At 35.8% G+C, this 13300-nt stretch overlaps 1 protein-coding gene across 1 annotated transcript; it reads right to left on the reverse strand.

Moving 5' to 3' along the window:
* Positions 1–2326: 2326 nt before the first annotated feature.
* On the reverse strand, positions 2327–4056 carry LOC132178799 (probable aquaporin NIP7-1). Its single transcript, XM_059591390.1, has 5 exons — positions 3865–4056; positions 3015–3239; positions 2727–2921; positions 2588–2649; positions 2327–2495 (listed from the first exon to the last, which is right to left on the reverse strand). The coding sequence occupies exons 1-5, from the start codon at positions 4054–4056 to the stop codon at positions 2327–2329; spliced, it is 843 nt and encodes a 280-aa protein (XP_059447373.1).
* Positions 4057–13300: the final 9244 nt, after the last annotated feature.

A 13300-nucleotide genomic window follows, 5' to 3' on the forward strand; every position in this document is an offset into this window, starting at 1 on the left:
TTCAGAAATGTTCCCAATATACATATACATGCATACCCAACAATATATATATATATATATATATAGAGAGAGAGAGAGAGAGAGAGAGAGAGAGAGAGATGGGTATACGCATATATAAAAATTAAAATATAATAACACAATAGATAAATCATTACCAGAACCAACATAGAATTATCAGAAATAGCTAACAACCACACTCAGCTTCAAAATGGTAAATTTAGGCTCTGTTTGGTTTTGCATTTTTAAAACGTGCGATTTAAAAAATATAGATTTCAAAATGCAGTTAAACTTTTGATAAAATCGGAGTTTAACCTTTAAAATTACTATTTGGCCTTTAAAATCGTGCATGTTTAAGAACACATCTCATTATCTGAGATTTGAAAACGAAAATTTTTCTATGTTTTTAAACTGTCATTTTTTAAAAATAAGCACTTCAAACAAGACACTTTCTGCAATTTTGTTTAAAAATGCAATTTTAGCATGCAAAATTGAAGGGCCGAACACTCTTAACGCGAAAAATATCATTTTGTTTCCATAAAGAATAAAATTATTACATACTATTTAACAATTTCAACGCAGAATTTTCTTGGCCTTACAATTCAACAATTCCTTCGTTTCTACCAAAACATGATCATGGTCGTACCAATACCAATCACTATATACAATATAATCCAAATTATACCATAGCACTTTGAAAATTTACGGCATGTATAGTACTCAATTGTTAATCTCTGTACAATCTAAAGCCTGTCTCATATACTTGCATTATAGAGTCCAAAATCTGAATATTTAACGAAAGAAAGAAAAAGAAAAAAGTGGTACCTCGTCGTTTCCATCACGTTGCCTCTGAAACCAGTTGATGTTTAGCACGTGGACATGGGCGGAGGGAGAGGGAACATTGAGGTTGTCGGAGAGAGAGGCCATGGCGCACATCAGGGCCAGCACAGTGACCCCCAACGTTAGCAGAGCGTTCGCTCTGTACCCAAACGTGTGCATTTTTGTTCTTTCTAACCCTATTCACAAAACACCAATCTCTGTCTGCGTTTGTGTGTGATTTTGTCGGAGAATTGGATCTTCTCCGGCGAATCAAAGAGAGTGTTTGGCAGTGGGGATCTAAGTTAACAATGGTGGAACTGGGACTATAGGTAAACAGTGTGGGCCATTACGGATTAGGCCCAGCCCATCTGACAACGATTTTGCTGCATGGGCGAACAGTGAACGCGTCGAGCCCAATAGCATATTGCTTCCAGATTACGAGTCTTTTTCGTATGGCACCCACGGGCAACGGGTAAAGCCACCAGGCAATGGTTAAATAAATACTGGATCCTTTCTGGGTATTTTTGTTTCATTCAAAAGTGAAAAGACAAAAATACCACTCAAATATAATTAATTGGATATAATAAACCAAAAAAAATCCTGTTTCGAACTTCAGGAGGCTGGCCTGCGATTTTTAAATAAAATTATTGAAGTATATTGTTGTAGGAGTGCGTTTCTAAAAAATTGCGGTTTACTCGCTTAGAAAAATTTGTATTTGTTAATCACAGAAAAATGATTACGTTTTAAAAAATGCAAGATTTAAAAGGTTAAATTGCGATTTTATCAAAAGCTTAAGAATGTGTTTAGTTTTGCGATTTAAAAATAATGATTTAAATATTTGAGATTTGAAAACATAGTTAAGTGTAAGGTAAAATCATAATTTAGCTTTTAAAATCGAAGTTTAACCTTTAAAATTATACGTATTTAAAAATGCACCTCTTTAGTTGCGATTTGAAAACATATGTTTTTTTCGTTTTCAAATTGCAAATCTTAAAAAACGTACTCCCAAACGATATATTTTCTGGGATTTGGGTTATAATCACACTTTTGGTCTATGAAATCGCAATGTCAAACGCACTCTAATTTGTGTTTTCTAAATTTTAATTTTCAAATCACACGTTTTAAAACCAAAAATTCGAAAGTCTGGAAATTAAATTCCACTAAACTAATCAATAAAATTATAGTTGTGCTTTTTCCCTGAGAGTTCGAGCACAGAAATATTCTGGTCCTTATTTGCTTAAGTTCGTTGTATTAATTACATTATTTTGAGCTTATTAATTTGCTTATTTTTCTACCAAAGAGCAGTAACGCATGTTGCACATTTTCGCTGAAGAAGCTGATCAAAACAAATAAGAAAAAGAATAATTCAAAGTGTTCGATCTGGCAACTGACTGATCCGCTGCTTTCTGCATAAATTTGGTTACTAGCATCCATAAAACAAGTCTACTCAAATACATTTTTCTTGTGCACTGCAGGCTTCAACCAACTACATTGAAATTAGGAAGTGGAATTACATGGGCGGGCGGGGTTGTTGAAGACGAAGAATTCGAAAGAGAAGAGCACCTGCCACGGCTCCAATGGTTGGGGCTGTCATATATATCCATATGTCATTGAATTTCCCTGAAATTATTGCAGGCCCCAATGATCTTGCAGGATTCATTGATCCTCCTGAAACAGGCCTACAATGCAAACCCACAAAAATTTATACATGAAAATTAACTAGCTAGTAAATTCTTAGCAATTACTGACATGTAAGGAGTTTTTTACCTACCCTGTGATTAACACAGCTAGTGAAATGGCTATGCCAACAACGAAGCCAGACAAATGGCCTACCTACAAAATATTTCAAATATATCATGTGGATATCGTGACGTACTGAAGCAGATTATAAGGTAATCAAAAATCCTTACAGTTTGATGTTGGTAGGTCACTGAAGCAGCTAGAAACATGATGATAAATGTCGCAATAAGCTCCACCCAGAAGGCGGAGCTGCAGCCTCGGAGCGGCCGGGTGGTCATAATTTCTGATTTGACGTTGTAAACAGACTGTCCAATACATGTTGCCAACACAGAACCCAACATTTGTGCCAATATGTAAAGCGGAACCTATTACACATGCAGTTAATTTATCATTTCTTATTAGCTTAAATACCATGAAAGGCGAGATTTGAAAAAATTGATATATATATATATATATACCTTGGACCATGGAAAATGACCAAAGGTTGCAAAAGCTATTGTGACAGCAGGATTAACGTGCGCACAAGAGATATGGCCTATGGAGAAAATGACAACAACCACTGTCAATCCTGCGGTGGCTGCATACTCCAGAAGACCCACTTCGCCTTTACTCAGCTGGGTGCATGCTATGATCCCGCACACAGAAAACATCAAAATGAAAGTCCCGACCAGTTCTGCTAAAACCTGCATATGTAAAATATCCGACACTCACATGCATGATTACTAAAATGTCATTGTCATGAAGGAGTCAGTAAATGTTCGAAAGTTTCTAGATAATTTTAAAGCTTCTAAACTTTGATTGTTTGATTAGCATATTGAGAGTCTCGATTATTTACTTGAATTTTAAAACTGCAACCAATTTAAAGCATTTCATTCTAGCAACTCTCAATTCCTTGGACTACATATACCCAACATCTTGTCAGTCCATACCATGACAATCTAAAAGTTCATGGAACAACATGTGATTGAATTCCTAGGTGGTTCTCTGGCCATCACCCCAGACGGTGTCTCCTCCCAGTGGTAGATACAAAGGGGGCGGGTGCCCTTCCAAAAATATTTGAATTTTTTTTTAGTTTAATTGACCCTAGCCCTTACTTCTCATTCTCCCGCCCCTATTCTTCTTCTTTTGCCTCTCCTAATACGAATTCCTAGATACACCACTGTCTCTTCCATTTCTGTACAACTACCACGGGCCGCTACAACTAGCTAGCTAGCTTTGCTGGCAGCATTAACAATTGTCTTCACTGCCTTCAAAGATCTGCTCATGCAGTAAAATCAAGTGATAATTAAGCTGATTAGTCTGTCTTACCACGCGTCCAAGATTAAGATCCATCGTTCCTCGAGGAAAGCAGCCAAAGGCAGAGTTGTTCAAGACATCAGTCTTTGAGGTGGCATTGGAGCCCATTTCTTGATCTTCTTTGGATAATCGGCCGCTATTTGGTTCGTGGTTTGAAGTGTCATGAGGATGTGGCTGCTGATGATCTTCAAACAAGCTTTTCATGATCAATTATTTCTGCAGCACTCTCGATGGGTACTGGAGTCTTTAATGATTTAGAGAAAGCTAAAGAGGTGCAAAGAAGATGTAGAATAGAAAAAGCTGGGTCTGGTTAATTGCGTGCCGTGGGGATATGGTGCAACTCATTGATCTAACAAGAGGAGGAGGGTTAACTTAAATATAGAAGAGTTGTTTGTTGTTCACACAGTTTTGGCTGATCTTTTGGAGGGTTGAAGTTTGAGAGGTGATTCAAGTTGGTGTTTCTTAACTGTCTTCATTTTACAATTCAACCATCTTTTCCCCAACCCCAACAAATCTTATTTATTTGGTTTAACCTCCCTCTCTTGCTCCCTTCCAATTGTCATAATTCATTTTATATATAAATATGTACACTATTGATTCTTCTTTCTTGCCTATTTATGTAACTTTTTTTAAAAGGAAGGTAGGTCTTAACCATTTCTAATTTTAAGTTTGAACATTGACTTTAAGGTCGATCCCTTATTTTTGTTAAATTATTACTTTATATTACGTGTAGGCATACGTGAGTGAAAGTGTTTACGATATTAATTAATTAAATAATTAAATTTATTATTTTTTAACAATTTAATCTTTTAAAATAACTTATGATTTAACACTACTATTAGTAATTAATTTCATCAGCATTATTTGTCAAAATTAAGAGAACTTGTTAAATTGGTTTGCCTGGTCATCTACAGTATCGTTTTCTTTTTGAAATAGCATCCGAGCCACCTAGATGGTTTACAATTCTCCTATCCTTGTGAACTTGAGTTTGACCTTATATATTCTCATATATTTGCCTCCATATATAATGCCCCATTATTTATTTATTGGAAAATTTTCACTTACCGGCCCTAGTTTTGCAATGTCACTATTGAATTATCAAAAGTTGTAATTTGGGTATTCTATTTTTAACCCTTTTTAATTTTATCAATTTGTTGTGATTTTCCATTAAATCCTAATAGAAGATGCGAAAATATCAAAATACATTGTTTTAATATTTTTAAAAGTGAAACTTTGCCATAGGTTTGGTTTAGGTTTTTTTTTTTTTTTTTTTTCTAATTATTATTATTTTAATAAAAGGTAAATTTACATAGATATAAGAGACATTTCACATGTTAACTGTTCGAGTTAATGCAAAACCTTAGTGGTAGGGGTGATACATTGAGGGAGTAAGTTAATTTTCGCTTAAAAAAACCCCCAAGGACCACTCCTAAACTGCAAGCCCTGGACCCGTGCAAGAGGCCCTAGCTTACACGGATCGGGTAAGGCTTGGATTCGTCACGGGTGTAGCTCTAATGAATTGTTTGTACTCAAAAAAATTTGAACTTTAGATCTGATGGAAATGCCACCAAGTCCAAGGTCTTCAACACACACTAGCACTAGAGCCAACCCTTTGGGGTTTTCCCACTTAATATTTTTTATTTTTTATTTATATATACATAATACATCTTCCCAACATGCTAAGGTTTAGATGGGAATATTGGTTGAAAATTAAAACACATTTTCTTCTACTAGGACTTGCGTACGTCCTCTCCTTTCACGCTAAAAAAAAAAACAAAAAAAAGAAACCGCCCCTCAAGCACTAGTATTTTATGGGGGCTTAAATGAAGGCACATAACAATATGTTTAGAGCCTGTTTGGGATTGCATTTGAGAAATAGAGCTTTTAAGTCAAAAAATTTTTTTGGACAAAAACTTCATTTCTAAGCTTTTGCTGAAAGTGCATTTTGGCCATTTTTAGGTTTTTTTGGCCATTTTCATATTTATTTAGTAGTGAACTGGTCTTTAAAGTAAATTGAATCGGTCATTGAATATATGTATTAATACCTTACTTAAAAAACCATAATTAAAATCATCATTGCAGTTTTACAAATGTGAGGTTATTTGCCTATCGTCCCAGAGGAGAAGAAACTTTCTTCTAGTTTGCTGTAGGCGGTGAAGCTGGTAAACGTTGTAGTGCTCTTTTGCCCTTAGGGAAGAGTTTCTTCGGTGTCCGATAGAGTTGGAATGGCGGAGGATTTTTCAAAATTGTGGATGAACTTCTCTCTTTCTGAAGAGGAAAGTTTGGAAGTGGAGGTACAGGATCAGGCATTGGATGGGATAGTTGCCCGGGTCAATCTTGTCTGGTGGGAAAGCTTTTGGTGGATTGGATTATCAGCAAAGAGATCATTAAATCCACTTTGATCAAGGGATGGAGGCCAACAGGGACCGTATCTTTCAGAGTGGCGTGGGAAAATCTGTTCTTGCTGGAGTTTGAGCACTTCGGGGACAAAGCAAGGGTGCTGGGAAGAAAGACCGTGGGTGTTCGAAGGGAGTCTTTTTTCAGTAGAGGAATTTGACGGCCTAACCCCACCGACTCAAATGGGGTTTGAAAGGGCTGCGTTCTGAGTCTGGATGTTTAACCTCCCTCTGGCTTGTATGGGTCCGGCAGTCGGGAATCAAATAGGAGCCTCCATGGGAGTCGTAGAAGAAGTGGACATGGATAAGGTTGGAATTGGCTGGGGAGAGTTCTTACGGGTTCGTATCAAACTGGATCTAACCAAACCGCTACCCCGGGGACGTATGCTGAAGTTACAAGGACAATCTGTGTGGGTGCCATTCCGGTATGAGAGGTTACCTAAATTTTGCTTCCATTGTGGTGTAATTCGCCATGGGAGCACCGGCTGCATGAAAAGGAGTGGGATCCAAACGCATGGGGCAACACCACAATTTGGCCTATGGCTGAGAGTGGATAGAGGCAGGGGAAGATTCGGGGAGACGCCACGATCCGCAGCGACGTATACGTCACACTCAAATGAAGACAGTGGCGGAGAGGAGAAGGAAGATGACCGGAGGGAGGCGAGCTCCGGTGGAGTACTTGACCGGGGAAAGTGTAACCTGCCAGGCCAGGAACGGCATGTTCCTCCTTTTTTGGTAAGACAGAATGGAGATCATGATTTTGTAGCCGAAAATCACGGACACCATAAAAGCTCCACAATACTGCCAAAAGCATCTGCGCATCAACCGGAAACGGAAACAGCAAGTTGTAAGATGGAGGGGAGTAATGAAGTAATAATGGAATATTGTCAAATTTTGGGAGATGGCTCTTTTGATGGAAAGATGGATGCATCTGTGAAGGTAACTTCCGGAAATCTTCCTTCCAAAATTGCGGGGAGTTAATGGGGGCAGTAATGGGTGGAGGCCAATTGCACACTTAATGCAAGCAAGGAAAACACAAGATTGGCACTAAGGGAGTTTCCCTCATATGGAAAGCACGAAACCGCTAATCTTATGGAATAGTCATTCTGATCTTGTTAAATTATTAAAAGTTGCAATTTGGGTATTTTATTTTTAGCCCCTTTTAATTTTATTAATTCGCTGTGATTTTCCGTTAAATCTTAATAGAAGATGCGAAAATAATCAAAATACCTTGTTTTAATATTTTTAAAATTTAAACTTTGCCGTGGTCTAGTTTATTTATTTTTTAACAAATGGTAAATTTATATGTTTATAAATTTCACATGGGTATTAGAGGCATTTCACATGTTAACAGTTTGAGTTTATGCAAAACCTTAACGGCAGGGGTGATACATTGAGGGGGTAAGTGAATTTTCGCTATGAAAAGCCCTCCAAGGATCACTCCTAAAAGGCAAACCCCTGATCCATGCAAGAGCCCCTTACACGGATCGCGTAAGACTTGAATTCGTCTTCGGTGTAGCTCTAATGAATTGTTTGCACTCAAAAAAATTTGAACCTTGGATACGAAGGTCTTCAACACTAGAGCCAGCCCTTGGGGTTTTCCCGCTTAGTATTGTTTTTTTTTTATTTTTTTATTTTTATTTATATATAGATCTATATCTTCCGATGCAACATGCTAAGGTTTAGATGGGAATATTGGTTGAAAATTAAAACACATTTTCTTGTAGTAGGACTTTCGTCCTCGCTATTCACGCTACAAAAAAGAAAAAGGAAACCGACCCTAAAGCATTAGTATTTCATGGGGTGCTTAAACGAAGGCACATGATAATATGTTTAGTTAAGTACTCAATATAAGTGGGTGAGTGAGGTGACCACACAAAACAAAAGCAAGTAATAGATGATTTTTTTTTGTTTGGAGAATCTAATTTTTTTTTTTTTTGACATATCCACACAAGATGAGAAGGGTGAATTCGAACTAGTGACTTTCACTTCATAAGACGTGGTCCCTAGCTGATTGAGCTACTCCTTGGAACGTTTGGAGAATCTAATTAAACCTACGTAAACAAAAAAAAATTAAAAAATATATAGAATCCATTTATGTGTGAGCGCATTTATGTAAGTTAAAAAAGCAAAAAAGTCTTATACTTAGTTCCATAATAAAACATAAATCGTAATTGTACATAAAAGTTACATGTTTATAAAATAATTTATATTGTAGTTGTGTGTATTTTGTTTTGTTTGTTTTTTTTTTTTTTTTGACATTTTCGCACAAGAGGTAAGAGGGAAGATTCAAACTAGTGATTTTCGTTTCAAGAGGCGTGATCCTAACAAATTAAGCTACCTCTTAATTACTTATAGTCTTATACTTGTGTTTTTAAAATGCTATATATATATATATATATATAAAGCGGATATCATTGCTTCCTTGTTTTTATCCGACTACTAGTAGAAAGCAAATTAAAAACCATTTGGGTGGTGAAAAGTTAACATTAATTGACCAAGCCACGTACGCTATAAAAATTGAATTTTTATAAGTTGCCAAAAACCCTCCAACCATCCACCTAGGCCTACCCCTAACGAGAGATGTATGCACAAATAATATTTTTTGTGGGTCAATAGTGGATTCCATATATATATATATATATATATATATATATATATAAATTTTTTTTTTCTTTTATCACCTCAAAAGAAAAAATTTATCTAATTTTACCCATTTCAAAACCCAGAACTAAAAATACTTCTCAAAATTTTACCAAATGGGAAATGTTTTCTTTTAATCTAAGTACCATACATAACTTAAAAACATAGCAATTAAAATCCTAATATAACAAAGTTATAATCTGACTTGGTATTGACGTCTGATGGATGAAATGGAAATGAAAATGTTATTTTTCTTAAGAACTTTGAAAGATGAAAACGGAATATATAAACTTAATTTCATGACCAAGGTGTATTTCAATCAAAAAGAAATAAGCACGTGTTCTTGGCAATAATATATAGAACCCTATTTATTAATCAATTCAAATCCTATTTATCATTTTTGCTAGGGGTGTAAACGAGTCGACCTTAAGCGAGCTTTCTTTGTTCAGGTTTGGCTCGTGTAAATTTTACTCGACCTCGAGCTCGAGCCGAGATCAAGGGTAAGCCAAAAAAATCGAGCTCGAGCTCATAATAAGTCGAGCCGAGCCAGCTCGCAAGTTGGCTCTTATATATTTTTTTTTAAAAAAATTTTAATTTCAAGTACTCTTAAACGGCTTAAGAAGCTAGCTTGTACATAAACATTTACTTAGCCTGGCTAATCGATTATGGAGTCTGAGTCAATACAGTAAGATACTTGGTTTCAAAAGAGAGAGGATATGCATCATTTTATAGATAAGCAAACTTGGGGATTGGTGTTTTCTTAGCAATGTGGGACAAGTTAACAGATTGTATTCAGACTAGATCGGGACAACGCCCCCTACAAAAAAATATTTTTTCAACGTCTCTCTCTCAATCTCCCTCACCAGTCGTAGCACATCTTCCACCTGAACTCTCATTTCTCACTCTCTCACTCTCACTCACTAGATAGGTAGTGATAGTTTTTGGGTCTGTTTGATTCTTCAATAGTTTTTGCCTTTCGCAATCTCCCTCAATAGTTTCTGCTTGATTCTTCTTCATTTCGTTTGGGTCTACTCTAATTGAATTGGGGTCTTTTTAATGATTGCTCTCTCTCTCTGATCACGAAGGGTCTAGATTTTTTCATTTTCTAACGCTTAAATATAAATACAATTTTTATATTTTAATAATTATGAGATTTATAATTATTTATGTGTTACTTAGTTTATATATACACACGAGCTTATACAAGCTTGTTTACGAGCCTAACCGAGTTTGCTTCATTTAGGGGAAACTTCACTTACCCCCTCTATACTTTCGCGCTTTTTGCAGACATCCCCCATTGTTCAAAACCTCTTACTTTGGTGTATCAAACTTTCGTTTCCTTTCAAATACCCCCTACCGTTAGCTTTTGCAGTGTAAAAGACCTTTCTACCCTGAATTTTTTTTTTAAAAAAAAATTATTTTTAATAAAAAATAAGGGCACGATTGTAATTTTTCACCATTTCCGTTATGATTTAACAGAAAATTCTAACGGAAGGGGCAAAGTAAAAGGAAACGAAAGTTTGATACACCAAAGTGAGAGGTTTTGAACAATGAGGCGGTGTCTGCAAAAAGCGCGAAAGTATAGGGGGTAAGTGAAGTTCCCCCCTTCGTTTAATATTTAAACCAGGATTTGTGTTCACGAAACGTTTCATTTAATAATTGAGTCGAGTATGACACTACAAAAAAATAATTTTTTTATGACTGGAGATTTCTGACGTTTTCTAGTGTCTGACGCGTTAGGAAATTTTTCTGACAGGTCGTTTTTGACGCGTGTCGATTGTCAGAAACATAGGTGTCAGGAAAAAAAATTTCCTGACGTGTGAGTGGGTAAAACGTCAGAAAATTCTGACGTTTTGGTGTTTCACACGTCAGAATAATTTTCTGACGTGGGAGTTCTGCCACGTCAGAAAATTTTTTGACGTGGCAGAACTCCCACGTCAGAAATTTCTGATGTGGCAGAACTCCCACGTCAAAAACCCAGATTTTGGTTTCTCTTCTTTTCTCTTTCTTTCTCTCCTCTTTTCTATCTCCATTTTCAAAAACTCAAACTCAAAACCCAAACCAAAAAAATCTTCAAAAACCCAAAAATCTTCTTATCTTATCTTCTTCTTCGTGTTTTTTTTTTTTTTCCTTTTTTCTTTTTAACGCGTACCTAGCTTTTCGATCTTCTCCTTTTCTTTTTCTTTTTCTTCTTCAATTCTTCTTCTTTTGCTTTCTTCTTCGATATGCTGCTTTCATTTTTTCTCTCTAGATCTAGAGGGAGCTGCCGTGCAGTGTGCAGAAGCGAGATTGAAAGAGGAGAGGGAGATTGTGGGGAAAATAAATGAAGGGGAAAAGAATAAGAAGAGTGAAAAAGTTGAAGGGAAAAAGAAGAGGAAAAAGTTTTAAAATCCCCCATTTTTTTATGATATGTTAATATCGGGTATCGAGGGGATTTCTGATGTGCCAGGTGTTGCACGTCAGAAATTTCTGACGTGCAACACCTGGCACGTCAGAAAAATACTCTAAAAAAAAAAAATCTGATATATATATATATATAAGGTTCTGGCAGGGAGATGGGACATAGGGAGGAACTCGAAATAATTTCCTGACGTGCCACGTGTTGCACGTGAGGAATTCCTGACGTGTGACATGTGGCACGTCAGAAGACTAATATAAATATATATTTGTATATTTATAATATATATTTGAATATATCTGAATATATATAATATACATATCTGATTATATATATATATAGAGAGAGTTCTGACGTGGTGCACTGCCACGTCAGAGAATTTCTGATGTGGCATACCGCCACGTCAGAATTTTCTGACGTGGTACACCACCACGTCAGAAATTATATCATTTTTTAATTTCCCAAATCTGTAACATTTTTTCTGACGCTCCAATATCTAAAACGTCAGAATTTTTTGACGTGTCACTATTTACACGTCAGGAAAATTTTTTTTGTTGTTTTAAAATGCACACGTCAGAAATTTTTTGACGTGGCAAAAAAACAGGTAGTGTAGCCACGTCAAAAAATGCCTTTTTTTTTTTTTTTTTTTGTAGTGGTTTCTAATTGATAATTTAACAAATTAAATAATACTCCGAAAAAGTAGGTTGCAATAACTTCAAAATATTTTAAAATTTTAAATAAATAATTAGATAAAGAAAAGAGAGGCGGAGAGAAAGAAGAAAGGACAAGCTAGTGAGCTACAAACATGTCACTTGGGACCAGCCAATAGCCATCCAAGAATTTCACTTTCTCATATCTCACCCTATTTAATCTTTCCAGGTTTATTTGGGTTTCTCCAAATTAAGAAAAAGGATTTGGTCACTCAATCTCTTTCCTACATTGCATTTCATTACGTTATCAAAACAATGCAAATCTACCTAATTAATTTATAGTTTATAACACTGGTCTTTTTAATCAAAACATGAAGGTCACTTATCTTTTGTACGTTCAATAGTCCTCAAGTGTTGGGAGATTAATACTTTTGAGGAGTTTTTTTGTGAGCCCATAATATAGCATGTTGAAACATGACACAACTCAAAAATAATTGTGAAAAAGAAAAAATAATTAAGCTTGAAAGGGAAAATATTTTTGGATGCTTAGCTAATTGTGTGAAATTAATGTATTGGGCCTTGTGGTAGCCATGCAATTTGTTCGTACCAAAAGGCTTACATTTCTTTTCCGAATTGTTAGAAGAGAAAATCGACCAAATTTGCTTCTTGTTTTCATGATCAATGTCGCACTTATATCCCCCTATAACCCTTTTTCCCCCTTTCATTTAGAAAAAAAAAAAAAATTAAAATAAAATAAAATAAATAAACTTCTTCGGTTCTTGCTCTGTAGCTTCAGGTTTTGCACTTGACCCATCCTTGTCAAGTGCAGAAAAATAAAAAAATAAAAAATGTCGGTCTTAATTATTGCTATTTTATCATGATTTTTATAAAGCAAAAGATTTCATCAATAATTCTCAGTGGTAGTAAAATGCTAATTAAGGAAAGCATAAAGCAGCAGAGAGACAATTCACATGCACTATTAGATGATAATTAATGGACATGCAAATTGTTGGGTCATGAAACAACTGAGTTAGGTCCATTAAGCTATTCTTTGGCCCATCCCAAAAGCTCGGTTATTTTTACTGTTCAAAATAAACTCATGTTCAGCAGACTTAGGCTTATATAAATTATATTATCGACACTCGGTTATCCGGCTCGGTTAGCCGAGCCTAAGGCAGGTACCGAGTGTTACCTTCAGGAAATAATAAACATATCTGAATAAATATCCTATTTGATGTTCCCCGATATATTGTTGACACGTGGACCCTCGGTAAAAGTCCACAGTGTTAGATGAACAGGTACAATCCGATGCCTATAAAAGGGGGGTCCCCTCTCACTATTTCGGTAGCGTCTTTTTACCT

The sequence above is a fragment of the Corylus avellana genome, chromosome ca1, assembly GCF_901000735.1.
Source record: "Corylus avellana chromosome ca1, CavTom2PMs-1.0".
Classification (NCBI taxonomy): Eukaryota; Viridiplantae; Streptophyta; class Magnoliopsida; order Fagales; family Betulaceae; genus Corylus; species Corylus avellana.

Coding starts and splice junctions, on each gene's coding strand:
- LOC132178799 (XM_059591390.1), bottom strand. CDS start 4,056: ATGAAAAGCTTGTTTGAAGATCATCAGCAGCCACATCCTCATGACACT. Junction 2,922..3,014: donor GTCATTTTCCATGGTCCAAG/GTATATATATAT, acceptor CATGTGTAATAG/GTTCCGCTTTACATATTGGC. Junction 2,650..2,726: donor TGACCTACCAACATCAAACT/GTAAGGATTTTT, acceptor AATATTTTGTAG/GTAGGCCATTTGTCTGGCTT.